Source organism: Pelophylax lessonae (assembly GCF_965119305.1).
Source record: "Pelophylax lessonae genome assembly, chromosome: 13".
NCBI lineage: Eukaryota > Metazoa > Chordata > Amphibia > Anura > Ranidae > Pelophylax > Pelophylax lessonae.
The window spans coordinates 158,444,536-158,470,715 of NC_138780.1; the positions used below are offsets into that span (position 1 = coordinate 158,444,536).

A 26,180-nucleotide genomic window follows, 5' to 3' on the forward strand; every position below is an offset into this window, starting at 1 on the left:
TTTCCCCTGCAGCTACCCGGACTCCTGGGGCCTGGGAGTCTGCGCTAGCAAGCGGTTCCGGCTTCTCCTCCACATTGCTTCTCCTCATCCGTGCGGCGCTGCGTATGATCCGCCTCTGACGCTACGCTGAAGTTCCGGATTCACAGTGAGGCTTGAGACGCCCGTCCTTTCGAATTCCCAGCGTGGAGGAGACTGCTGGATAGCTCGAGACAGGCCGAGAGGGACACCCTGGTGACCGACGACCTGTGCAAAATGGAGGCGACCTTTGAGAAGCCTAAGGAGGCAGCAGGTAGATTGCAGCTCTCACCGGCATTCCTGAACCTGGTTCACAGGGGGACCATCAGACTTCCAAGTCTTCAGGTCAGTGAAAACAACAAACGTTTCGCTGTAGGAAGAAACCCAATCTAAACTGAGGGACAAGAGGACGGGTGGGGCCTTTTAACAAATTGTATCTGGATTGTGTTTCCGGTAAGGAGGAGCCTATCATCTCTCATGCGTTGACCGTCCTGGAAAGTGAAGTGAGAAAACCTAAATATCAGCATTCGGGAATAGGGAGGGGCTCGAACGCCAAAAACACACCTCTAGGGACTCCAATAACATGGCCGCCATTGATTTTCAATGGGGATCAACCGCAAAATAAACCCTGATCCTATGCAGCACATGGGCTTCAAGAAAATGGCGGCCTGCAAAGCTTCTGGAGGACACTGAGGGGACCACTTAGCCTCCTGGACGGGATTGAAAGGATGGGGGGCCCTAGTAGTGACAGGTGAATCCCCCCTGCAGCATTGATCAGTTGCCAGCGGCACATCCCCACCCCCCGCCCCCAATGATCAGCATGACACCCAGTCCCAGCCCACAAGTTTAGCTGCAAGCTCCCCGTATCCCCAGTAGGTGAGGGGGGGGGGGCTGGGGGTGCGTGACAGGACAGAGGGGAATCCCGGGGTCTAACCATCCTAGGAAGGGGCCGCGTCCACCTCCAAAGTCGCCAGTGGTGGGGGGGGGGGGGGACAAATACTCACCATAGCTATAAAAGGCGGGCGCCATCTCCTGACAGAACCCCTCTCCACCGAAGTGGGGGGGTTGTTGTCCAATAGGAACGCTGCGAATCGGGACTAGTCCCAGTCGTGTGCGACCTGGAGAGACATTTAACTGCAGGGCCAGTCCCCGTTAGGTGGGACTATGTTGCGGCCGACCTAGCGCGGAGCTGGGGTCTGCACGCGTGCACTTGCTAGCTGGGGTGACCACTGGATCTATATATCCAGCCAGTCACCCAGATTATGCTTAGCTGCTTGTAGATCTCACAGGAAAAAAATGTTTTGCCAGAACCACAGATCCCAACAAGAAACTAGGTCCTTACTCCTGACCAGGCAGATTAAAATTGACATCCTATAGCAGAGAGGGAAAGTATACCTCCTGAAACTGCCCATAGGCGTAGCCAGAACTTTTTTCTGCCTAGTGTCCTACTCCTGTTGGGGGCAGTATAACCCTACTGTTAAGAAGAACAGACACTGCATCCATCAATGAATGATAGAGAAATTAAAGCTAGCTTGTGTTAAAAGCTTATATGTAACTTGCTAAGAAAATATAAATATTTTAAATTCTATAGGCTGGTCACAGTTCTGCTTTTAAAGAATATGAATATCTTTCGCTACTTTTTTAAACTTTTCAAGCTCAATCACAATTTTCCTGCTTTTCAGGAGAATTGTGAATGGGTTTTAATATATCTGCTTGAGAAAGAGTTGGAAAACTCTTCAAATACTACCCTTTTGAATTGAACAGACACTTACCTCCTTGAGCAAAAGTATAGTGCGTTCAATGTCAGAAACATTAGGAGGAGAAAGGGCTGTAGCCAGCAAGGCCCTAGGCTCTCCCATGTCAAGAAGTTTCACCTTCAAGATTGTACTTCCCAAAGGGCTTCGCTGAAGGAAATAAAAGAAAAATGTCACGTAGGTGAGACAGAAAATATTCAAGAAGTACAAATGAAATAAAAATCCATATTACGGGTATATATGATTACTATAGCACCAACGGTTTTTGATGTGCTTTATTACATAAAAAGGAGACAATACAATTACATCATAAGAAAGCGGTTGTAAACGCTCTATTTGTATTCTTAAGATAAAAATTTTATATGTCCCTGCTCTGTGCAACGTTAATGCATAGAGGGGCCTGAAACTCCTCTTCTAAGATCCCCCACCAGAAGGGGAAGGTGAAAGTGGAACATACTTCACGTCAATATTCAAGAGTGCCACTTTACAGCAGGGAATGCATTAAGGGTAAAAAAAATAAATAAAAATTGTGTTGACTTAAAACCACTTTGCAAAGGCTTTGGTGGGGTGAGGAGCCTGTCAATGGCGCCAGCAGCAGGTGCAGGCTAGACACCTGGGAGATCCCATCCAGGTGATGCCGAATATGCAGACCCACGCGGCTGCAGATATTCACCTCGCCGGCCTGCAGCACTGATCCCCCTGCCCCCCCCTTACGCCACCTCTTTGCCGGTTGTGACCCTACCTCAATTCTGATACCGGAGGACACAGGATGACTCTCGAGGATACTGGCGGCTCCAAGACCTTGGAGGTAGGTGGTGAGGAGGTCGGGAGCGACAGCCTTTGGACGTAGTGAGAGCGTCTGAGCCCGGCAACTGGAACCACACAGCGGTCGCCCCTCCAAAGGGACGCTGAGCCGGCAAGGCATCGGCCTGATACCAGCGTGAAGAGAACGGAGGGGAGGGTGACCGAGGAGAGTGCAGAGCCAAACAGGCAGGACAAGTAATGAAATCAGAAACCGGAGGGCACGGAGGAGAGAGGGGAGATCCCCACTTCATCTAAAAAGATGAAAAAAATCCTTGTTTTCCTATAAATATCTGGAATAAAATAGCAGCCTCCACTATATTTTGACCTTATGGGGACTTCCTGTGCTTTATATATCTAAAACAGGGAATGGAAATATAAATGGAGGTGGATGCATAGACAGCAAAGTCAGCACCAATGAAAAACACAGTGTAATTGCATTGAGAATAAGTAAATATCTGTCCATATCTATTAAGGGGGGGAAGTGAGCAGGAAAAGACTCAAAATGAAGAATAAACCTACTAAAGACGGGGGAGGAAAAGCTCCAAAAATTAGTGCAAGCCCCGGGACAATTAAAATGTACATGACCCCTGAAAAACCAGAGGAAAATGGCGGGTAAATACAATCAACCCTTAAATTAAAACAGGACACTGAATTAAGCAAGAAAACTAGGAACTAGAAACCATCGGGGATAAATGAAGAAAATAGCCTCAACCCCTTGAAAGATAACACGCAGATGGAAAGAGACCGGGAAGTTATAGGAGAGGAGGAGGGAAATATAAAAGATCAGTTGCCCACAAAACTAGAAATAATGGAGATGTTTGCTAAATTGGAACAATCAATTAAAAATGAAATGGTAACTAACTCTACACGGTGATTTAGGACAAATGCTGAAAAGAGTGGAAGGAGTTGAGGAAACAACGGTCAGATGTGGGAAGGAGATAAAGGGATTTGAAGAGGAATTGAGGAAGACACAATTGGTGCAGAGAAATATACTATACAAACTAGAAGATCAAGAGAATAGGGACAGAAGAAAAAAAATTAGGAATTCAGGGTTTCCCGGAGATGGGGAGAGAAGAAAATTTAGCGGAAATGCTGGAATGCTGGAATCAGTATTTAATCCCCTATTGGGAAAAGAAAAGAGAAAATAGAAGGAAGGATACACAGAATTAGGAAAATACAAAACCTGTCAAAAGAAGCCACCAGAGAGGTTATTGTAAGATTTCATAAATATGAAACACGTGCACAGATCTGGGAAAAAATGAAGAGTAGACCCCCTTAAAAGTTTGGAGGAGCGGATCTACAGGTATTTGCAGATCTATCACATGAGACAATAGCTAGAAAAAAAATATTAAAACCAGTGGTAGACCTAATGAAACAACATGATATTCAATACTTCAGGGGACACCCTGCATTCTTGGGAGCTAAAAAGAATGGAATGACAGTAAAATTGAGATTCCCAGAAGAATTACAAGTGTCTTGTGACAGTTTAAATATACCCACACCGGAGATCCCCGAATGGACTGTCAGAGAGAAGAAGAACAGAGGAAGAACAGTGGCAATTATTGCCTAAGATTACAAATTAGAAGAAAAAATAATGTATAGAACTGATGACATATGATGGAGGTGGAGGGGGGGGGGGGGGGGGGGTAGGCGGGAGGGGGAGGGAGAGAAGAGGAACTGAGGAACATAGGAAATGGATGGGAGCCCGAAGGTCTGGAGGTACACCTAATCCAGGTCCCCAAGGGGAGACCAGGAGGGCAGGAGGGCATGCGAGCATTGTCCAGAGCCCCAGTTGATAAGAGCTGATATAAGGAGGGAGGAAGGATATCAACGGGAAGGACCCAAAGGGACAGTGCCCAGATATCCAATGTTTGCAGTAAGGGAAGATAGGGGGGAGGGAGAGGGAGGGGAGAGGAGGGATGGGAAGAGAGGGGGAAGGAAAGGGAGAAAAGTAAATAGTACACTTGGGATGTTATACACATCAGTATGTTGGATTCATGACACATTGATAAAGGGGAGGGGATTTGGACCCTATGTTCTCCCACTCCGAAAGAGGAGGTTAAATAAGGAAGAGTTGGAGAACATAGAGTTAAATATATTCCTAAAATGCCAGTCATAAATGTGGTAACATAACATCAGAGGTCTGAATTACACCGGAAAAAAACATGGATGCCAACATAATATTCCTACAGGAGACCCATATAACACACTCTTCTAATATTAGATTATATACAAAAGACCACCCTATATAGTTCTATTCAGACTCCACAACAGAAAAATCAAAAGAAGTGGCCATTGGAATGTCCAAAGGGTTGAGATTTACCTTAGAGGAGAGGTTAGCAGACCCTGAAGGGAGATTTCTTTTCCTGAAGGGAAAGCTACTGAGTAAAGAGGTTAATATATATTGCCCGAATGATAAACCCCTGAACTACCTGGGAAAGACCCTGGATAAATTAATGGATTTTAAGAAGGGGTGGGTGATAATGGGATGAGACTTGAATTTTTGTTTGGACCCAGAGAGAGATAGTACGTCGGGTGGACAGAGGAGTAAGAGACTACATTTAAGAGCAACAAAAAAGAAATTGTATCAATGCCAACTCTTGGATGCATGGAGAGTATTGCACACAGAAGAACGGGACTATACGTTCTACTTCTCTGTCCATGGGACGTATTCAAGGATCAACTATTTGTTGATCGAACATAGAGGAATAGAGTCCGTGCTGGAAGTAAAAATAGGGATAAAATCATGGTAGGATCATGCCCCTGTTAAAATGAAGTTGAAAATAGTGGGTGAGCAACCTAAAACAAATATCTGGAGAATAAATGAAAAGTTAAGAGAAAAAAAGGGGGAGGAGGAAATTAAAAAAGTTGGAATTATATTTTTCAATAAATGAAAGAAGATACCCCTAAAGATATACTATGGGAAACACATAAGGCTTACATACGAGGGATTTTAATAGCGAAAGGAGTCCAGAGGAAAAAAGAAAGATCAGCTAATAAAGGTTAATAAAAGAGATATTTGAATTAGAACAAGGGCATAAAAGAACACAGAATGCGGAGATCCACAATAGTCTAGTAATAAAAAGAGATGAACTAAAAATACTACTAGAGCAGGAAATTAAACAAGAGGTCAGTAGGTTAGCAAAAGAGAGTTATCGCTGGAGTAACAAGATTGAGAAAACATTGGCGAAGGTAGTAAAAAAGAAGAAATCAACTAACTTTATAGAGAAGATAAGGGATAGAGGGGTAGAAATAAGGTATTCCTCAACAGAAATAGCTAAAGTGTTCCAAGAATATTATTGTAGACTATATAATATAAAAAAAGAGGAGGCGGGAAAGGCGGACCCCCGAGAGAACGGAGAAAATCAAAAATATTTGAAAGAAGCAAAGCTGTCCCAGGTCCAGAAGGAACAGTTAGATCAGTTAGAAGATCCGATTACAGAGAAAGAGTTAGGTAAAGTACTAAAAGAAACTAGCGCAGGTAAGAACCCAGGGCCAGACGGGTTTACAGTGAATTAATATAAAAGTTTTAAAGATCTGTTAATTTCCAAATTAAAAGATTATATTACCGGAATAGGACAGCAATATTTACTGAGTAAAGATGCCATCAGGGCCTCAATTACCGTTATACTGAAGGAGGAAAAAGATGCGACAAATTGCTCTAGTTATAGACCTATCTCGCTATTAAATGCAGATGTTAAACTGTTTACAAAAGTTCTGGCAACTAGGATGAAGGATATGATGGCAGATTGGGTCCATAATGACTAAGTAGGTTTTATACCTGGAAGACAGGGTAGGGATAATGGAGTAAGAACAATTCTTTTGATGAAACAAATGGCTAGGAGTGGTATCCCCGGGTTAATATCGTCAATTGATGAAGAAAAAGCATTTGACAGAGTAAACTGGGAATTCATGCTGAGAACCCTGGAAGAATTGGGAATTAGAAAAAGAATGATGGTATGGATAAGATCAATATACAGCCAACCTACAGCAAGAGTTAAGATTAATGGGACCAACTCTGAGCCATTAGAAATGCACAATGGAACAAGGCAAGGCTGCCCGCTCTCCCCGATGTTTGTTCTATCCCTAGAACCCCTTTTAGCCACATTTAGGTGGAATCCTGATGTAAGAGGAGTAGAAATAGGAACGGTGGAGCATAAAGTGGCTGCTTTTGCAGATGACGTCTTGCTATATATAACCAGACCTACGACAACTTTGCCAAATATGATGAAAACTTTAAAAGACTATGGTGAAATCTCTAACTTAAAAATTAATTTAGCGAAGTCAGAAATATTAAGCATTAATATTAAACAACAAAAAGAAGAGATATTAAAATTAGAATTTCCCTTTATATGGAAAAGATCAGAATTGAAGTACCTTGGAATTAAATTGAAAGTCTCCCTAGAAAAATTATATAAAATAAATTACATACCATTTTAAAATGAAATAAGAACAGATATAAACAGGCTATCTAGTAGAGTACTATCGTGGATAGGAAGAATTAATATAATAATAAAAATGTCAATATTACCAAAAATAGCATATCAATTTCAAATGCTTCCAATACCTATCCCCCAATCATATTTTAGGATTTTGTAGACGTTAATAAACGGATTTTTGTAAAATCTTACCGTAAAATCCTTTTCTCTTAGCTCATTGACAGACGTAGTCCTCGGTGATTCAACACCCTCGGGTTATGCTGCCCTCCACAGGAGTAGGACTAGACAGGAAAGAAAATACTCTGGCCACACCCTAGGGGCAGTCCCCGAGGGTATATCCTCTCTCTCTGCTACAGCAAATCAGTTACGCCACAAAGCAGTGTTTAGAGAATTTAACCCAACCCAACTCAAAAACAGAGGGGCGGGTACTACGTCTGTCAATGAGCTAAGAGAAAAGGATTTTACGGTAAGATTTTACAAAAATCCGTTTTTCTCTGTCGCTCATTGACAGACGTAGTCCTCGGTGATTCAACACCCTCGGGACGTCCCAAAGCAGTACCACAAATGAGGGGTGGGAAAATGGAAATCAAATCCAATCTAGAAGGCCCAACCGGTGCCAACTAGAAGTTTACAATGCTCATCCTCAGTGATGAGACTCAACAGAAATTTTTCAACAGAAAAAAACCCTCGAGGTAGACCACCGGTCTCCTCAAATTGCGGCCTGCAAAACCTTGTGGCCAAATGAGGCATCCGCCGATTCCATCACATCAATCTTGTAAAATTTTGTAAAGGTATGTACCGACGACCAGGTGGCCGCCTTACATACCTGGACCACTGACGCCTGATGGCGGAAGGCCCAGGAAGTACTGAGCGCTCGAGTGGAGTGCGCCCTAACAGGGAATGGAGGATTCCGACCCTTAATAGAATAAGCCTGTACCACCGTCTGTCTGATCCATTTGGAGATAGTCGCGGCAGATGCAGGCAACCCCTTTCTGGGGCCATCCGGGATCACAAAAAGTGAATCCGTCTTACGGAACGATTCCGTCGCCTTCAGGTATACCCTGATTGCCCGAACCACATCCAAGGAATGCAACGCATGTTCCCGATGATGATTGGGCTGAGGACACAAGGAAGGTAGTACAATATCTTCATTCAGATGAAAATCTGAAACCACCTTTGGAAGAAAGGATGGCTTAGGATGAAGCACTACCTTATCCCTATGAATCACTAAGTATGGGGACTGGCATGATAATGCAGCCAGTTCTGACACCCTGCGTGCAGACGTGATAGCCACCAAGAAGGCTACCTTCTGGGATAAAGTAAGCAAGGGAATCTCCCTGATGTTTTCAAAGGGAGGTTTCTGTAGAACCGACAAAACCAAATTAAGATCCCAGGGCGGTAAGGGCGCGCGGACTGGTGGAGCCAGGTGCCGCACCCCCTGGATGAAATTCTGCACCAAGGACTTAGTAGCTAAAGGCTTCTGAAAGAAGATTGCTAATGCTGAAACTTGACCCTTGATGGTGCTCAAGGCTAGTTTCTGCTCAACCCCTTTTTGCAGAAAGGCCAATATTCGGGTCACCGAATAGGTACGTGGAGGAATCCCTAAAGATTCGCACCACGCGATATAAGTCTTCCATGTGCGATCATAGACCTTGCTGGAAGTCGCTTTCCTTGCTTTAATAAGGGTAGGAATAACTGAAGCTGACAACCCTCTGTCCTTCAGTACCTGGGTCTCAATGGCCAGGCCATTAAAACCAGCGACTGTAAAGCACGATGGAAGATTGGTCCTTGAGACCGCAGACACTCCCTGAGACGAAGTTCCCAAGGAACGTCCGCGACTCGCATGTCCAAGTCGGGTAGATCGGCTTGACGAGGCCAGCCTAGAATTTCTAGGACCACTGGCGCTGACTGGATCTGAACCAGGCGGCCCTAGAGCTATCTGGCCCCGACCATCCGACAAAGTCTGATCGTTCTCCGTTCCCACACATTTATCAGACACCTGATTCCTATCAGGAACGGTGATCTCTCCTGGTTGAATCTCAGGGACCGAAGTCACCCGGCTAGAGGCTTCTTGGTCTGTCTGTTCAACCGGATCCGATTCTTGTGGGGAACTGAGACTAATCTTTGGAAAAGGTAAAGAAAAAGATCTGTTCAGGGAACGGTAACTACCGCTCCCTGTAGTACTTAAATGTTGCAAGGGAAGAATCGCACCGGTAGCAGTGGTCGATGCTCGATCTAATGAATACCGGTGAAAACATCCCCCCACCCTCAAGCCGGGTGGGGGCGCACCTTCAGGCTGTGTAATCCTTTGCTTCAGGTTTGGCTGAGTCGGTCTTTTGTTTGTCCGACCAGCCCTTCTTGAACCCTCCTGGAGGAGCCTTGCCCTTCCCGCTTGCAGCAGTCGGGCGCACAAACCCTTTATGGGCGGTAAAGAAAGGTCCCCGCTTGTTACGAGGTCCTTTAGCTTTAGCAGCCTGTGGCAAGAAAGTGCTCTTGCCCCCAGTGGCATCCTTAATGATCTCATCTAGGGTGGCCCCAAATAGGCGATTCCCCTGAAAGGGGAGATTCGTCAAGGTCTTTTTGGAACCTAGGTCTGCCGACCAGCATTTTAACCACAGCACACGTCTGAGGATTACCGCTGACATAGATGCATGCCCTAATAGGGGGGTAGCATCCAAGGCTGCGTCACAGACGAACTGTAGTCCTTGTATGATCTGTTCCATCAATTCAGATGTTCCCTGGGGGATATCTTTCCCCTTCAGGTCCTGGCGCACCAATCTCGCCCATTCCGTTAGTGTCTGGGAAACTAGACCAATGACAATTACTGGTCTAAAGGCTGACCCTATCAGGGAAAAGATAGTGCGGGACTCCGCTTCTACCTTCCGATCCACCGGGTCCTTAAAGGACGAAGTGTCCTCCACTGGAATAACCGTGGCTTTATTCAGTCTGGAAATAGGTGGATCCACCACTGGTGGTACCGTCCATTTCTTAATGAGGGATTCCTCAAACGGATAGCGTCTAGCAATACGCTTGGAAATAGTAAAGGTACGTTTAGAATGCTCCCATTCTTCTTTAACTTTATTACCAAAACACTTGGGTACAGGAAAAACCTTCACCGTTTTGGTGGGTTTGTTAGTACCAAAGGGAATCTCTGTTTCAGTTGCCTCTGCCGGTAAAACCTCAAGTCTTAAGGTTTCCCGAACCGCCACAACTAGTGCGTCCACCAATGCTTCTTCCCGAATTATGGCGGAAGCATGAACGTCCTCCTCACTGTCTGAAGGAACTTTACCTGAGACAACAGCTCTTGCAGAGGGACCTGCAGCTGCAATGACCATCTCAGAATCTGAGTCTGAAGTGTCAGATGATATAGGGGTAGGCGGGGGTCGCTTTCTTGACCCCCGTTCCTGACAGGCCGTCTCCACCCGAGCCACCAAAGACTCCAAAACTGCTGTAAATGCATCTATACTCTGTGCACCGGCGGGTCCCGCAGCCCCCTCGAGGGAAACAGGTGGGGTTACCTGTGTGGCAGGGTCCATGATAATTCCAGTTACTACCCGGAAAACAATCAAAAAAAAAAAAAAAAACTTTTTTTTTTTTTTTTCTCAGACCCCCAGCGCCACAAAGCCCCTCAATGTTACCTGCTTAGGGACCCCTATCGAGAGAGAGAGAGATAGACCCCTAGGCTCACCACTTGATGCTCAGAGTTTACTGCAACTTGTCTCAGCACTGTCTAGAACAGACAGGAAGTCTCTTGGCTGGCTGCACGGGAAGAAAGGAGGCGGCTCCACCCCTCTGTATGCCTTCCGGCGCCTCCCCTAGCTCCACGAGGTGTTTGAGTCACCTCAAACATGGCCGCCCCCATGCTGGAGACACGAGGCTACGCCAAAATGGCGGCCTCGTGCGATCTACCAAACAATGGCGGCGGCCTTTTTTCAGGATAGCGGCGTGACTGCAGAGTATCTCGGCATCAATAAACCTCTCTCTACATGGTGATCCGCGTGGCCGGCGGTACCGGACCCTGGCGGACCGCGTGGCCATCGGGAGGCATGCTTTTGCTGGAGGAATGACCTGGAAGCAGTATACATGTCCTGTGGCTTCTGACAGGTAGGATACCATATCTATCACAGTAAGATTCTAGTACTGCCACTGATTACAATCATTTAAACATACTTGCAATTAGATTGTCAGCTCCCAAACCAAGCCTCCTGGCTTTTTGTACACAAAAATCACACTCAAATAGGAGAATCTGTGCCATGTTATAGGATAGAGGGGAACCCATCCTTACCATACAGAGAGGGGCCCGCGTTCACCACAAGACCCGTCAGGGGAAAGGGGGGAACATACTACTCACCATACCGGAACCAGGCGGGCGCCAACTCCTGACAGTACCCCTCTCCACCGGGGTGGGAGGGCTGTCGACCAATACGGACGCCGTTGACTCATGGTCTTTGGCGTTTCAGCGAGACGTTTAACTCGCAGGGTCAGTCCCCGTCCAGTGGAACTATGTCGCGGCCGACCCAGCGCGGAGCTATGGCCTGCACGCGCTCGCGGGCTGAACTGGGGTGACCACTGGATCTCAACATCCAGCCCGTCGCCCAGTTCAGCTTTCTTGCTTGAAGATCTCACAGGAACACTGGAGAAAAAAGCTGTCTAAAAAAAAATCTTAAGAAAAAAATCCTGCCAGGACCGAAGATCCCAGCAAGGTATCTAGGTCCTTACTCCTAACTAGACAGAAAAAAACTGATTTGCTGTAGCAGAGAGAGAGAGGATATACCCTCGGGGACTGCCCCTAGGGTGTGGCCAGAGTATTTTCTTTCCTGTCTAGTCCTGTTGAATCACCGAGGACTACGTCTGTCAATGAGCGACAGAGAAAACGAAATTTATATGGAAAAAAGGAAGACCTAGGATACAGTATGCGGTCTTAACGAAAGGCAAAAATCAAGGTCTAGCGGTCCCAGACTTTAAAAATTATTACTACGCGACACTACTTGCAAGAGTCATAGAATGGGGAAAGAAAAAAAATGGGAAGAGTTGGGTAGAAATAGAAAACACTTTAAGTAATTCTAATTTAAGTAAAATTATATGGATACCACCACAATATAGAAAATTAAGCACAAACACACATATAATTTACACGACACGCATTGAAAATTTGTGAATTAAATAAAAAAAAAAGAAAAAACGGGAATTCACCATTAATCCCATCTAAAAGACACAAGTTTTTTCTTACCAGGACAAGGAAAATTATGGGGTAATTGGATGGGAGGGGAGGATATAAGATTAAAAGACATTTTGGTTAAAGATAAATTGTGCACAATAGGGGAATTTAAAAAGAAAAAATGGAAAAAAGATGAGTGGCGATATAGTCAGTTGCAACACTGTGGCGTCACTACCTAAATCATTAAGATCAGAAGCGGAGTTGCTACACTTTGATAAAATGTGTATTTCAGAAGGGAATAAAAATAGCATCTCTAATATTTATAAAATTTTGGTGGCTGAGATGGAACCGACTGTACTTCCATTCATACAAAAATAGGTAGAAGAGCTGGGAACACAGAGGAGGGATTTTCACTTGGAAAAAAGTTTGAAGTTAATACATGGGTCCGCAGTAGACATGAAAAAAGCAGAAATTAATTATAAATACCTTTCTAGATGGTACAATACCCTAGACAAAGTTTATAATTATCAGAAGGAGAAGTCCAAATATTGTTGGAGGGGATGTGATAAAATAGGTACAATGGCACATAATTGGTGGGACTGCCCCAAGATTAAAAAATATTGGAAGGAAGTCCTAGCACAAATTAAGAAGATCACAAATATTGAGGTTCTAGAGAAGCCATGGTTTTGTTTATTTCATGGTATACAGAATTCAGTAAAACAATATAAAATAACACCAATACCACACTTAATGAATGCCGCAAAGGGCTTGATACCTCTGTTTTGGCAGAGAGATGAAGCCCCGACTGTAGGAGACTGTATCATTAGGGTGGAGAAAATAAGAACGATGGAATACTTAAAAAACGGGGGAGAAGAAGAGATGGTAGAATGGGTAAATATCTGGGAGGACTGGAGTGAGTTCAAGAAAACCAGATGTGTGCCTACATCCGGGTCAGCCCAGACCTGGGAAAAAAAAATATAAAAAATGTAGAAAAAGTAAGACACCGTTCATTTCCATTTTTCTGAAACTAAATGTAATAGATCATAGGAAACCTGATGTAAACTTCCCACTTTAATAATGTAGACAAATGATCTTGCACTGGTGTCCAAAAAGAGGCATTCATCCCGTTCAGCTTTGATTCCGCAGGAAATCTGCTCAGGGATGACTTTTGTAGGTTATTTACAATATTTGTTAAGCAAGCATAACAGCCTACCTTCGATATAGACTCTCCTCTCCTCAGTCTAACAAGGCAGGAATTGAAGTAGTGGAGATGACAGATAGCGAGATTGTAAATAGTAGCTTGGAGGTGTCATTTGGAAATTTTAAAAATCTTGCAGAGTTAAAAGCAGTAATAATTGGACAGCGATTGGATATGGGAATGAAAAGAGGTTAGAATCCAGGATTAAACCTAGCACAAAGGCTTAAAGGGAGGTATTAATGGTTGTTTTACTTGATCTTGATGTAAAGAGAGGAAACATGAGATGCCTTTTAGAAAACTGGATTCTTGACTTACCGTAAAATCCTATTCTCTTAAGTTCATTGATGGACGCAATTCTCTGATCCATATCAGTAGGGTTATATTGTCCCCTACAGCAGGACACTAGGCAGAAATAAAGTTCTGGCTATGCCTATGGGCAGTCCCGGAGGGTACACCCTCTCTCTTCCTGTATAGGATATCAGTTTTGTATCAAAGAAGTGTCAGAAAAGTAACATCAACCCAACTCAAAATAGAGGGGCGGGTACTGCATCCGTCAATGAACTTAAGAGAAAAGGATTTTACAGTAAGTTAAAAATCCAGTTCTCTCCATCTTTGATCAAATGACGCAGTCCTCTGATCCACATCAGTATGGATGTCCCAAAGCAGTGCCATAAAATGAGGAGTGGGAACAGCAGAAAAGAACAAGTCCCCAAGGCTAAACAGCCAACCAGGCAAAATAGGACGCAGCAGAACAAAAGATGAGGCCCATCGGAAACAAACAGTAAAGACCCTTAAGGAAGGCCAAAAGCCCTCCAGACAGCAGCCAACAAAATTTTGCGGCAAAAAGAGGCATCTGCAGATGTCAGCACATCCACTTTATAAAATTTGGTAAAGGTGTGAACAGACTACCAAGTAGCCATCTTGCAACCTGGAGCACAGATGCCTGCCAGGCGAAAAGCCCAGGAAGCACTAGGCGCCCAAGTAGAACGTGCCAAAACAGGGAAAGGTAGGACCTGACCCTTAACTGAATAAACCTGCACCACCGTCTGTATGATACATCTGGAAATAGTCGCAGCAGATGCAGGCAGTCCTGTTCATGGGCCCTAAGTACAGAGAGCGAGCCTGACTTAAGAAAAAGACTGCGTAGTCGCCAAGTACACCTTAACCTAACTCTATCCAGAGTATGCAATGCACATTTCTTAGAATGTTCTTGCCTATAAGAGAACCCATGGTGCCACCATTGCACCCGCCAGAGGGTCCCGGGAGCGGGTCACAAACCTCTGCACTATCGAGTAGATGTGACGCCAGCAGGTCCATGTCTGGAGTGCCCCAATGAAGGCACAACCGCTGGAACAACTCCGGATGAAGGGATCATTCCCCTGCACCCAAGGCCTGTCGACTGAGGTAATCCGCCTGCCAATATTTCACACCTAGAAAGGGAAAAGCAGAGAGAGCTGGAACAAGACGCTCTGCCCAACGAAGAATGCCTGTTACTTTCAAGGCCACAAAGGACACCCTAGGTGCCCCCTTGGTAAATAACATAAGCCACGGTCGTGGCGTAGTCGATGGAATGTTCTCTGGACAGCTGCAGGTGCCCGATCCAGTGAACTAGGCAAAGACAGATCGCGCTCAGGTCCAGGAAATTAATCGGTAACCTGGATCCTCCAGGAACCATACTCTCGAAGCAGAGAACTGCCGAGGACTCCTCCCCACCCGGACAGGCTTGCATCCGCAGTGACAATTGTCCAGTAAAAAGGGGAGGAAGGATTCTCAGATCAAGACACCCTGGTCACCCGGCTCAGCCGGACCTGAAAGTCCAGAGAGTTTGGATTCTAGTCCCATTCAAGACGGATTACCTTCTAGGGGATCCTCGAGAGGGATTGAGCGAAAAGGACCATCTCGAAAGACGACACCAACAGCCCCAGAACACGCAGGCAGGTCCGAAGGGACGATCATGTGCTGAACAGTAACAGTTGAACCGCAGTCTGAGGTTCCAAGAGTGTTTTACCAGCGGGAGAAAACACCTTGACTGAGGACAAGTCCAAAGTCAGGTCCAGATAGTCCATTCTCACGGAAGGAACCAGGGATGACTTCTGAAGGTTCAAAACCCACCTGAACTCATCCAGAGTTCTAACGGTGACTTCCAATTCGTTGTCAGCACCGTAGGGGACTCCACATGGAGAAGAAGATCGGCCAGGAAGCCAGGACCGATAAGCTCCGCTGCGGCAACAACGCCAAGACCGGAGCAATCACCTTTGTGAAGACCCGAGTAGCAGAAGCAAGACCAAGGGGTAATGCCACAAACTGATAGAGATCCTACCCTATGGCAAAAACTGAGAACCAGTTGGTGTCCTAAACATAAAGGGATGTGAAGGTAGGCATCTTGATGTCTACGGAGTACAGAAATCCCCCTGATGTAGGGAAGCCACCATTGTGCGAACTGATACCATCTTGAATTTTTGATCCGCACTGAACATTCAAAGGGCCAGTAGGTCCAGCTTGTTGAACCAGAGCCTGAACTACCCCAAGAGCACCTGCAAGCAATCTGGGGACAGCCGTACATTCAAAGGGAAAACCCTCCTGGAAAAAACGGTTCAAAACTAGATCTTGCAACTAGACGGCATGACCTCCTAAACCCAGCTGCCTGGGATCAAGGCCAGCCGCAGGTCCAAACACCAGCAAAGATGAGTGAAGGACGCACCTTCAGGCCAAGTTGGTCTTGTACGCAGGTCTGGAAAACAATTCTCTTGTTCGCCAGACCAGGGTCGTTTGGAACCACCCGAGGAAGTCTTTAAGGACTTCGCCACATCGACTGTCCCCGAGGGACGAAGAAATGTGAGCCGACAAGGTTGGACCCCGTCTGTGACGAAGGCCCTTACTCTTGTTAGCCTGTGGAGGACAGGCACTCTACCCCCCCCCCCCCTCGTGAGACCCTTTTATCAATGAGATTGCTCTTTCCACCTTTTGTATACGTTCTTGCATGCGGCCTCTCTCTCAAACGGGCTCCACGCTATTTAGGTTCGGTATTCAAAACATTTTTTATATAGTTTATTCCAAATATAATTAGTTTTTATCAAAGGTAACCGTCTCCTTGGACGAAACGCTGTTAGGTCACGGCGTGCTGACGTCATCCCCGGAAGCGTATTGAGGGAGCGGATGCGCCTTGCCATCCGGCCGGCGGCTTCACATCCCTTTGCTTAATATATCATCTGTTTGCAAGTACACTACCTTTTTTATAATAAATGTGTTATAGGATTTTACACTATTGGCGCCTTTCTCTTTATTGGGCTGGTCTGCCGATACACCCTGACTACTGAGAACAAACAGCAGCTCAGCCTTCGGTACTAGTGGGTCCTTGAGGCCACCTGTGCACATCGAGTGTCCACATCGTGCAATACATCTATGGTTTGCCTTGGTGCCATTGGGTCCTTGAGATTACCTGTCCACACGTTGGGGGATTACATCAAGTGTCTACATCGTGCAATATTTTTGTGGTCTGGTAAGAGGCTTTAAACGTCCTTGGGTGGCTTGCTGATATCTGGTGTATGTGGACCTAAATACTCTGCTGACTTTACATTTCAATCTGGTAAGAGGCCTTACGTTTGGTGGCGGTTTTCACCTCTATATCTTTGGGATAGAAATACACGTTTTGCTGATTCATCTGGTAAGAGGCTCTACGTTTGGTGGCGGTTCTTTCTTCCTTTATCACTGGGATTAAATACACTCATTACGCTTATCCTTTGGTAAGCGGCTGCACAATCGGTGAAGGATATTCACACAATATGTGGCCGAATACACTTCGATTAATTTGATATATTTTTCTGTACGGTATCACGCTATGGAATGTTTTTTCTTTTCTTTTATGTGATATACGGTTATTTATATTGAGTATTCGGCGCAAGAACTCCATTGGATTACCTTGGCTTGTGAACTTACCTCATCATATGAATCTTGCAATTTAAAATTGCCCTTCCGGTAAGCACAATTCCTATGGGACCTTTGGAGGCTGTTCAAGACCCTCAAACATTATTAGTCACAATCTACGTTTAATTTTGGGACATTTACTAGTTGGACATTTATTTATTTGTTTTTCTTTCACACAGCGCAACTTATTATATTGCATTTCAACCATATCAGGCGACGGTTAATCACCGCGACACTGGACAGGCGCGCAGCCAATGGGGCCTCATTTAAGGCCGCATCGCACAAATACATGACCCCTTGATAAATCTGGTCCACCATCTACAAGGTAGTGGGGGGGGGGCAGAATCAGCCACGAGGGTGCGTTTGAGCACCTTGGTCCTATCCGCCACGGCTTGAGCCACCATTACAGAGGCGAAAATAGGTTTCAGCATGGAACCCGCCACCATGTAGGAATATCGGGCAAGAAATTCCAGCATTCTATCCGTAGGATCCCTAAACACCGGAGAATCTTCGGTGGGTACCAGAATAGCCTCGTTCAATCTGGCCACAGTGTGATCCACCTGAGGAGCCACACACCAGCGGGAAACCGTAGGAGACGCAAAGGGGTAAAGGAGTTGAAACTTATTTGGCACCACAAAGGTGCGTTTTAAATTACGCCATTGAGCATTCACAGTAGCGTGAAACTCAGCGGGACAAGGAAAGACCTGTGCCTGTACCAAAAGAGGACACAATGCCAGGAGGATTGGGCTCATCCTCTAAATGTAGTGTTTCCTTAATGGCAAGAATCCGCGCATCTATAGCTGTGCGGTCTTCGGAAGACCCAGGGGGGGGGGGGGGAATCATCCACCCCTGCAACCTCTGCCTCCCGCTCAGACTAAGAAGAGCGAGACCCTTGAAGGGGCACGCTACCTATGGCAACCATGTCAGATTAAGAAGAAAAGGAAAGCCTAGGCCTTTTTCTATCAGTCCGTTCAGTCATCAGAATGTCCACTTTGGACACCAAAGTCGCCACTGCAGCAGACAAAGTAGTCAGAGCAGAAGATTCAGAGGAACCTGAATCACCCACCAAGGCTGGGGGAAATTTGCTGTCCTGAGACTTTATAGGGGAAATTTTTTTTCCCATATATATATATATATATATATATATATATATATATATATATATGTGTATGTACTGGCCCTTTAAGCGCGCCACGGACCCCCGCAGCACACCGCTATAAAGACTGTGAAAGACAGACCCCCTAAGCAGGAATAAGCTGATAGCCAGAAGTATTTCCACAAAAAAAAGGACAGCAGACAGACCCCCACAATGTGTTACCAACCGCAGCCGATCTCTTCAGAGCAGAAAGAGGAAGTGTTTTCACCGCAAGAGACTGAACAGAGACTCCAGGCCAAGGAAAAATGGTTGCCAATAGAAAGTAATGGGAGGCTTAGGCAAAATGGCAGACGACGTGCTCGGAACGAACGTTTTGCCACACACAAGATGGCGCCGTAAGGCGCCAAAAACCCACTACATACAATGCTGTATTAGCGCTCACAGTGAAGCCAGCATGCTGCCCACACCTAAAATGGCAGACCGGCGGTGTTTATTCCCACATCGGTCGCCACACGTGTCTGTACCTCCAAAAAGCACCCTAAAGTGACACAGGAGAGGGACCCCCACAAACCCACACAGCACACTAGCTGTGAGATAACACAGGACTGCCAGCCACAGAGGCCCCACACAGAATGTACTCACCTGTACCCGATGGCGTGGGGTGCCTCTCATCGACGGGAAACCTCCCACCCTCAGATGGCGGGGGTACCGTCAGCCAAAAAACGCAGGACGCTAGCAGTGCACGGAGAACTGTGGATGGGGCGTCCAGGCGAGGTAGCTACCACGCAGGCTTGCATCCTTGAGGACAGGGATGGGTCGTTTGGGAGGCCAGGGCGAACACATAGCCTGCTAAACGCTCGATGGCGGGATGGCTGGGATTCCATAAGACCCTCTGTCCTGGAAAACCAGGACGACCAGTCCGACTCCCAGCTTCGCAACGCCGTCATCATCTTGAAGAAGTGACCAACTAAAAGCTGAGAAATAAACAGCTAGTAATGTAAAAGAAAAAAAGCACATTTCTTGAAATAAAATCATAAAGAAACAGAAGAAGGCTGAGACTGTAGCTCCAGCACAGGGAAGAGCCTATCTCACAGCTAACTAGGCAGAAGACAAACTGAGCTGGGATGGCTGATAGCAGGGGGGTATTGGACCAATGGCACAGCCCCCATAGGTGTGGCTATGTAAATGCTTTGTTTTTAACAAGTCTTATGCCTAACTTGCTCCTATAGATAAGAGGTCAATACCCATTGGTGAAGACTGTATGAGTGGGCGACTGTCGGATGACGTAAGAGAAATAAAGACTCTTGGAGGAAATGGTTGGAGTTTAAGAAATCTGAGAAGCACATGGAAATGTTTGATATAGGAGAATGAGAATAGATGGAGATATTATATTCTGAGAAGACAGAGAACTGGCTAATTTTTTCCCTCTTAGAAGGGGGGTTTAAAGTTCATGATTGGGGATATGGGAAGGGAATCCGGGAAAGGAAAGGGAAGGGAATCCGGAAGGGAATCGAAGGGAAGGGAATCGAAGGGAAGGGAATCGAAGAGAAGGGAAGGGAATCCCCCCCCCCCGGTGTTTCTTTTTGATTGAGATAAATTGACTGAATCTTTGATGTAATTTTTAATAAATTAAATAAAAGAAAAAATTGTTTCTTTTATTTAATCCCAACTATTAAGGAGAAAAGAAATGTAACAATAAAGTAGCCTATATTAAGGGCTAGTTCACAACACAGGCAGCCCAGTGCCTTTTTTTTTCTGCTTCAAAAATGCACGGATAGTAGCTTGTATGGTTTTCAAAGGCATAGTTTACACCAATGAAGTCAGTCCTAATGTGTTCCAAAAGGAGAACATGCAGAATTTTTCTTCTACACTAGGCTGTACTGGAACACAGTAAAACGCGTAAAAAAACACACGAATGCACTGACACACACGTCCTTATTTCAGATTATGAAAAAGAGGGGGGAACATGCACTGGACCACATCAAAAACGCACCAAAAACACACAGGAACACACCAAAAGCGCACAAGCAGAAAAGCACCTGGACTGTGTTTCTTTGTTGTGAACTGGCCCAAAGAGTGGTGTTAAATAGTTTTAGCATGTGGTTTAACCTTCATATGCACAACAATCTGTTTCCTGTTGTGTACCAAATCATGTAAATTTGCATTTGTTTCAGAAACCACTTCTTTTTTTGGGTGAAAACTGACTATTTCCAAGAAAGAAAGAAAGAAAAAAAAAAAAAAAAGTGAAAAATTTGCAAATTTTGACATTCTGGCTAACAAACTACCCTATCCTCTTTGCACATTCTCTTAACCACTTAAGCCCCGGAGGATTTGGCTACTCAAAGACCAGGGCCTATTTTGCGATTCGGCACTGCGTGAATTTAACGGACAATTGCGCGGTCGTGCGTCGCTGTACCAAAATGAAATTGATGTCCCTTTTTTCCCCACGAACAGGGCTTTCTTATGGTGGTATTTGATCACCTGTGCAATTTTTATTTTTTGCGCTATAAACAAAAAAAGAGTGGCAATTATGAAAAAATAACAATATTTCTCACATTTATTTATATGAAATTCTACCCCCCCCCCCCCCAATGTAAAAAACGGAATTTTTGTAAAATCTTACCGTAAAATTCCTTTCTCTGAGTCCTCCGACAGTCGCCGCCCACTCACAAGTCTTAACCAATGGGTATTGACCTTTGCTCCGCAGGCGTAGCTAGGCAACAAGAATTGTTAATACAAAAGCTTTTAGCATAGACACACCCCTAGGGGCTGTCCCCACAGTCAATACCTCCCTGCACCAGCATTCCCAACTCAGTTTGGCAGCATAGCAGTAAGAGTACACAAAAACCCCAAAAGAGGGGCGGGAGGCGGCGACTGTCGGAGGACTCAGAGAAAGGAATTTTACGGTAAGATTTTACAAAAATTCAGTTTTCTCTTACATCCTCCGACAGTCGCCGCCCACTCACAAGTCTTCACCAATGGGATGTCCCAAAGCATTGCAGACATGAGGGGTGGGAGACGCAACCGTAGAAAAGGCAACGCAGTACCCACAGTAAGAGAACCAACTGGGCAATCAGGAAAAACGTGCTCAACAGGAGCAACAACCCAGGAAAACAAGTAACCCAGGGGTAAAACACCCCAATAACCAAGGGCCCAAAAAAACAAGGGTCCCTAAGAAACTGCCGCACTGAGAACTTTACGGCCAAAGGAGGCATCAGCCGATGCCTGAACATCCACCTTATAAAATTTTGAGAAGGTGTGAACGGACGACCAAGTCGCCGCCTTACACACCTGGGCCACAGAAGCCTGATGGCGGTAGGCCCAAGACGTACTCAAAGATCTGGTAGAGTGCGCCTTCACAGTGAAGGGAGGAACCTTCCCCTTCAAAGCATAGGCTTGCTCAATGGTCTGTCTGATCCATTTGGCGATGGTCGCAGCAGACGCCGCCATGCCCTTCCGAGGTCCCTCAGGAAGGACAAAGAGGGAATCCGACTTGCGAAAAGATTCAGTGGACGACAGGTAAACCCTGACAGCCTGGACAACATCCAAGGAATGTAAGGCAACCTCCTTCGGATGCTTAGGCTTCGCGCAAAGCGAAGGCAAGACAATATCTTCATTAAGGTGAAACTCCGAGATCCTCTTCGGAAGAAAAGATGGGTTAGGTCGCAAGACCACCTTATCCTGGTGGATCACCAGGTAGGGAGAGCTGCAGGACAAAGCCGCCAGCTCCGACACCCTGCGAGCTGAAGTGATCGCCACCAAAAAGGCAACCTTCTTGGACAACAGAGGCAACGAGATCTCCCTGATCTTTTCAAAGGGAGCCTGTTGCAACACGGACAGAACCAAGTTCAAGTCCCATGGAGGCAAAGGTTCCCTCCTAGGAGGGGCCAAATGTCGCACCCCCTGAACAAAGGTGCTAACCAATGAATTAGACGCCACAGGGCGTCGAAAGAACGGCCAGCGCAGAAATCTGACCCTTAATCGTGGCCAACGCCAAACGCTGGACCACTCCAGTTTGGAGGAAAGCCAACACTCTCGACACCGAGTATGAGCGAGGGGAATACCCCCTGGACTCACACTAGGCAAAGTACGCTTTCCAAGTACGGTAGTAAATTCTTCCTGAAGAGGCTTTTCTAGCCTTGATCAAAGTGGGAATGACCTCAGGGGAGAGACCCCTATCCTTCAGGACCTGGCTTTCAACAGCCAGGCCGTTAAAGCCAGCGACTGTAAAGCAGGATGGAATATCGGCCCTTGAGACAGAAGGTCTTCTCGAAGCGGCAGACGCCACGGAGCGTCGACTGCCAGATTTACGAGGTCTGCGTACCAAGACCGGCGAGGCCAGTCCGGTGCCACCAGAATCACCGTGTGCGGTTCCGAGGCTAACCTGCGAAGGAGCCTGGACAGTAGCTGAATCGGCGGAAAGGCATACATCAGACGATACTGATGCCAGGGCGCCACTAACGCGTCTGAGGCGTCTGCCTGAGGATCGCGCGTCCTTGCCACGAACCTTTCCACCTTGTTGTTCAGACGAGACGCGAACAGGTCCACATCTGGGGAACCCCACTTTGCGCACAACATCTGGAAGACATCCGGGTGAAGGGACCATTCTCCCTGGTCCAGGGTCTGGCGACTCAGATAATCCGCCTGCCAGTTCTCCACCCCCGGAATGTGAACTGCCGTTATCGCCGGGACGTGCGTCTCGGCCCAAGACAGAATGTCGGCCACTTCCCGAGCCGCTCGGGCACTCCTCGTGCCCCCTTGGTGGTTGATATTGGCCACCGCGGTGGCATTGTCCGTCTGAACCTGAACTGGACGGCCCCGAAGCCGGTCCGTCCATCGCAGAAGGCAAAGCTTTATCGCCCTCAATTCCAGAATGTTGATCGGAAGGGAGGACTCCTCCTCCGACCAAGTTCCCTGGGCGGACAAAACGCCCAGAACACCACCCCAGCCCGACAGGCTGGCATCCGTGGTGATCACTGTCCATAATAATGGACGAATAGACTTGCCCCCCGACACCGCCGGGGACTGGAGCCACCACCGAAGATCCCTTCTGGTGCTTTGGCTCAATGAGATCCGCAGATCCAGGGATTGCGGCCGCCCGTCCCACTCGGCAAGAATCTCCGCTTGGAGACCCCCGCGTGTGAAACTGGGCAAAGGGGATCGCCTCGAAAGCCGAGACCATTAAACCTAGACATCTCATGCATGTCTGGAGAGACGAGTGCCGGTTGTCCCTGAGGGACCTGACCTCGTCCTGAAGTGTCCGAAGCTTGTCTTCCGGTAGGAAGACCTTCGCTTGGACAGAGTCCAGAATCATTCCCAGGTAGGGAAGACGAACCGAAGGACACAGAGTCGACTTCGGAATGTTTATAGTCCAACCGAACTCCTGCAGAGTCCGCATCGTGGTGGACAGGTCGGTCTCCAGGCTCTGACTGGCGTTTGACCTTATCAGGATAAAGTCCAGATACCCCAAGACAGCAATGCCCTGTGCTCGCAACAGGGCCAGAACCGGCGCCAGCACCTTGGTAAAAACCCGCGGAGCCGAAGCGAGACCAAAAGGTAACGCCACGAATTGGTAGTGATCCTCCGCAATGGCGAATCGAAGGTACCGCTGGTGACCCCCGAAAACGGGGATGTGTAGGTACGCATCCTTCAGATCGATGGAGGCCATGAATTCCCCCGGAATCAGGGCAGCCACCACTGAGCGCAGAGATTCCATGCGGAACTTGCGAACCCGCACAAAGCGGTTCAGAGCTTTCAAGTCCAGAATGGGACGCATTTTGCCCTCCTTTCTGGGCACAGTGAACAGATTGGAGTAAAACCCCCGAAATCTGTCCCGATGAGGCACCGGAACAACCACCCCTTGGGCCCGCAGGTCCCGCACCGCCCGGCGCAGATCCTGCAAGCGCTCCGGAGACAGCTGAAGATTTGAGGGAAAAAATCTGCCCGCCGGCCGAGAGAGAAATTCGATCTTGTAACCAGATCGAACGATTTCCTGAACCCATCTGTCCCGAATGTGGGTCAGCCAAGGTTGTAGGAAACCGCGCAGATGTCCCCCACCCCAGAAACGGGTGAGGGCGCCCCTTCAGGCGGAAGTGGCATGGGAAGTTGAACCAGACTGGCCGGACTTCTGCTTCCCTGCCCACGGCTTCTTCTGGGAGCCTTGGCCTTTGAAGGGCTTGCCCTTGGATTGTGACCGAAAGGCACGAAAGGACCCCCTGAGAGGACCTAGACGAGGAATTCCATTTACCACGGAAGGAATTATGCTTGTGAGACTGGGGCAGGAGAGTACTCTTGCCCCCCGTAACCCCTTTTATCAGAGAATCCAAAGCCTCGCCAAAAAGGTGACATCCCGCGTAGGGAAAATCTGCCAGAGTCTTGCGATAAGATTGGTCGACCGACCAATTTTTCAGCCAAATCAGACGACGGTTCAGTATCGCCACGCTGGACAGGCGTGCAGCCAAGGGAGCTAAATTCTAGTCCGCATCACACAAGTACATGACACCCTGATGGATCTGGTCCACCATAGCCAACATGATAGGCGAAGCTGAATCAGCCACCAAGGTGCGTCTAAGCATCTTTGTCCAATCTGCAACAGCCTGTGCCGCCATAATGGAAGCAAAAATAGGCTTCAGCATAGAACCAGCAACCATATAGGCATGACGGGCAAGAGACTCCATTCTCCTGTCCGTAGGGTCCCGGAAAACCGGGGTATCCTCAGAAGGCACCGCAGTAGCCTTGTTTAAAATGGCCACTGCGTGATCCACCTGAGGAGCCACACACCAACGCTCGTCGGTGGAGGGCACAAACGGATAAAGCAGTTTAAACTTATTCGGCACAGTAAAGGGCTTCTTTAAATTGCGCCACTGTTCATTAACCGTATGGTGAAATTCAGCAGGACAGGGAAAAACCTGCATTGATTTTCGAGTCCTCTGCATTCCAAAAGAGGACACCCTAGCAGGAGGAGTAGGCTCATCCTCTAGGTGCAAGGTATCTTTAATGGAAGCAATCGGCTCATTCATTAGTGCAAGCTCTTCAGGCGAGCCAGGGGGAGAAACATCAACCCCCTCCACCTCTGCCTCCCCCTCGGACCCCAGAAGGTCCAAAGATGAGCAAGACCCCGAAAATGGTACGCCAGCCACAGCAGCCACATCGCCCTCTGAATCAGAGGAAATGGATACCCTGGCCCATTTTGCGGATCGTTCAGCCATTAGCATCTGCACCTGAGACACTAAGGAAGCCACTACAGCGGTCAGATCGCCCCCGTCGGGGGGTGCAGCAGCCCCCTGGTCCCCCACCAGGGCGGGGGGAAACTTGCTGTCCTGAGAATCCATGCCCCAGCACTGAAAAGTAAAAAAGGTACTGGCCCTTTAATACCACGGCGAGCGCAGCCCACCGTACACTACTGAATGCACCGACCCCGCAGGGATAGATAACACTGAGCAAGGAATTACAGGACAAAGAAGGTAAAAAACCTGGAGAGAGCACACAGGCTGCTGCCACCGATCGCTGGTCCCAGAGGAAGAGGAAGTGATGCAATAGCTGGCTGACTGATATAGCCTATGAGGCTCTGCAAACATGGCCGCCCGGCTGAGGGATGAGGCTACAGAAAAATGGCGCCGACATGCGCTCGGACGAGCACGGCCCGCAAAAATGGCGGCAAATGGCGCCAAACACGGCGCTGCACAGGGACAGGGCAGGTCACAGCATTCAAGCAAAGAAAATGGCGGATCGCCGCAGCGACCGCCGCACAAACACATGTCTGCACTCAAACTGCACCCAGAGCATAATTCAC

General features: G+C 47.2%; 1 protein-coding gene across 1 annotated transcript in view; it reads right to left on the bottom strand.

The window, feature by feature from the left end:
* TDRD9 (tudor domain containing 9) overlaps positions 1–26,180 on the bottom strand; it is a 789,496-nt gene that overhangs the window by 338,307 nt on the left and 425,009 nt on the right. Inside the window, exon 13 of the mRNA XM_082275596.1 lies at positions 1,784–1,919. Coding sequence (XP_082131722.1) covers positions 1,784–1,919 — 136 coding nt within the window. The remainder of the gene's footprint in view (positions 1–1,783; positions 1,920–26,180) is intronic.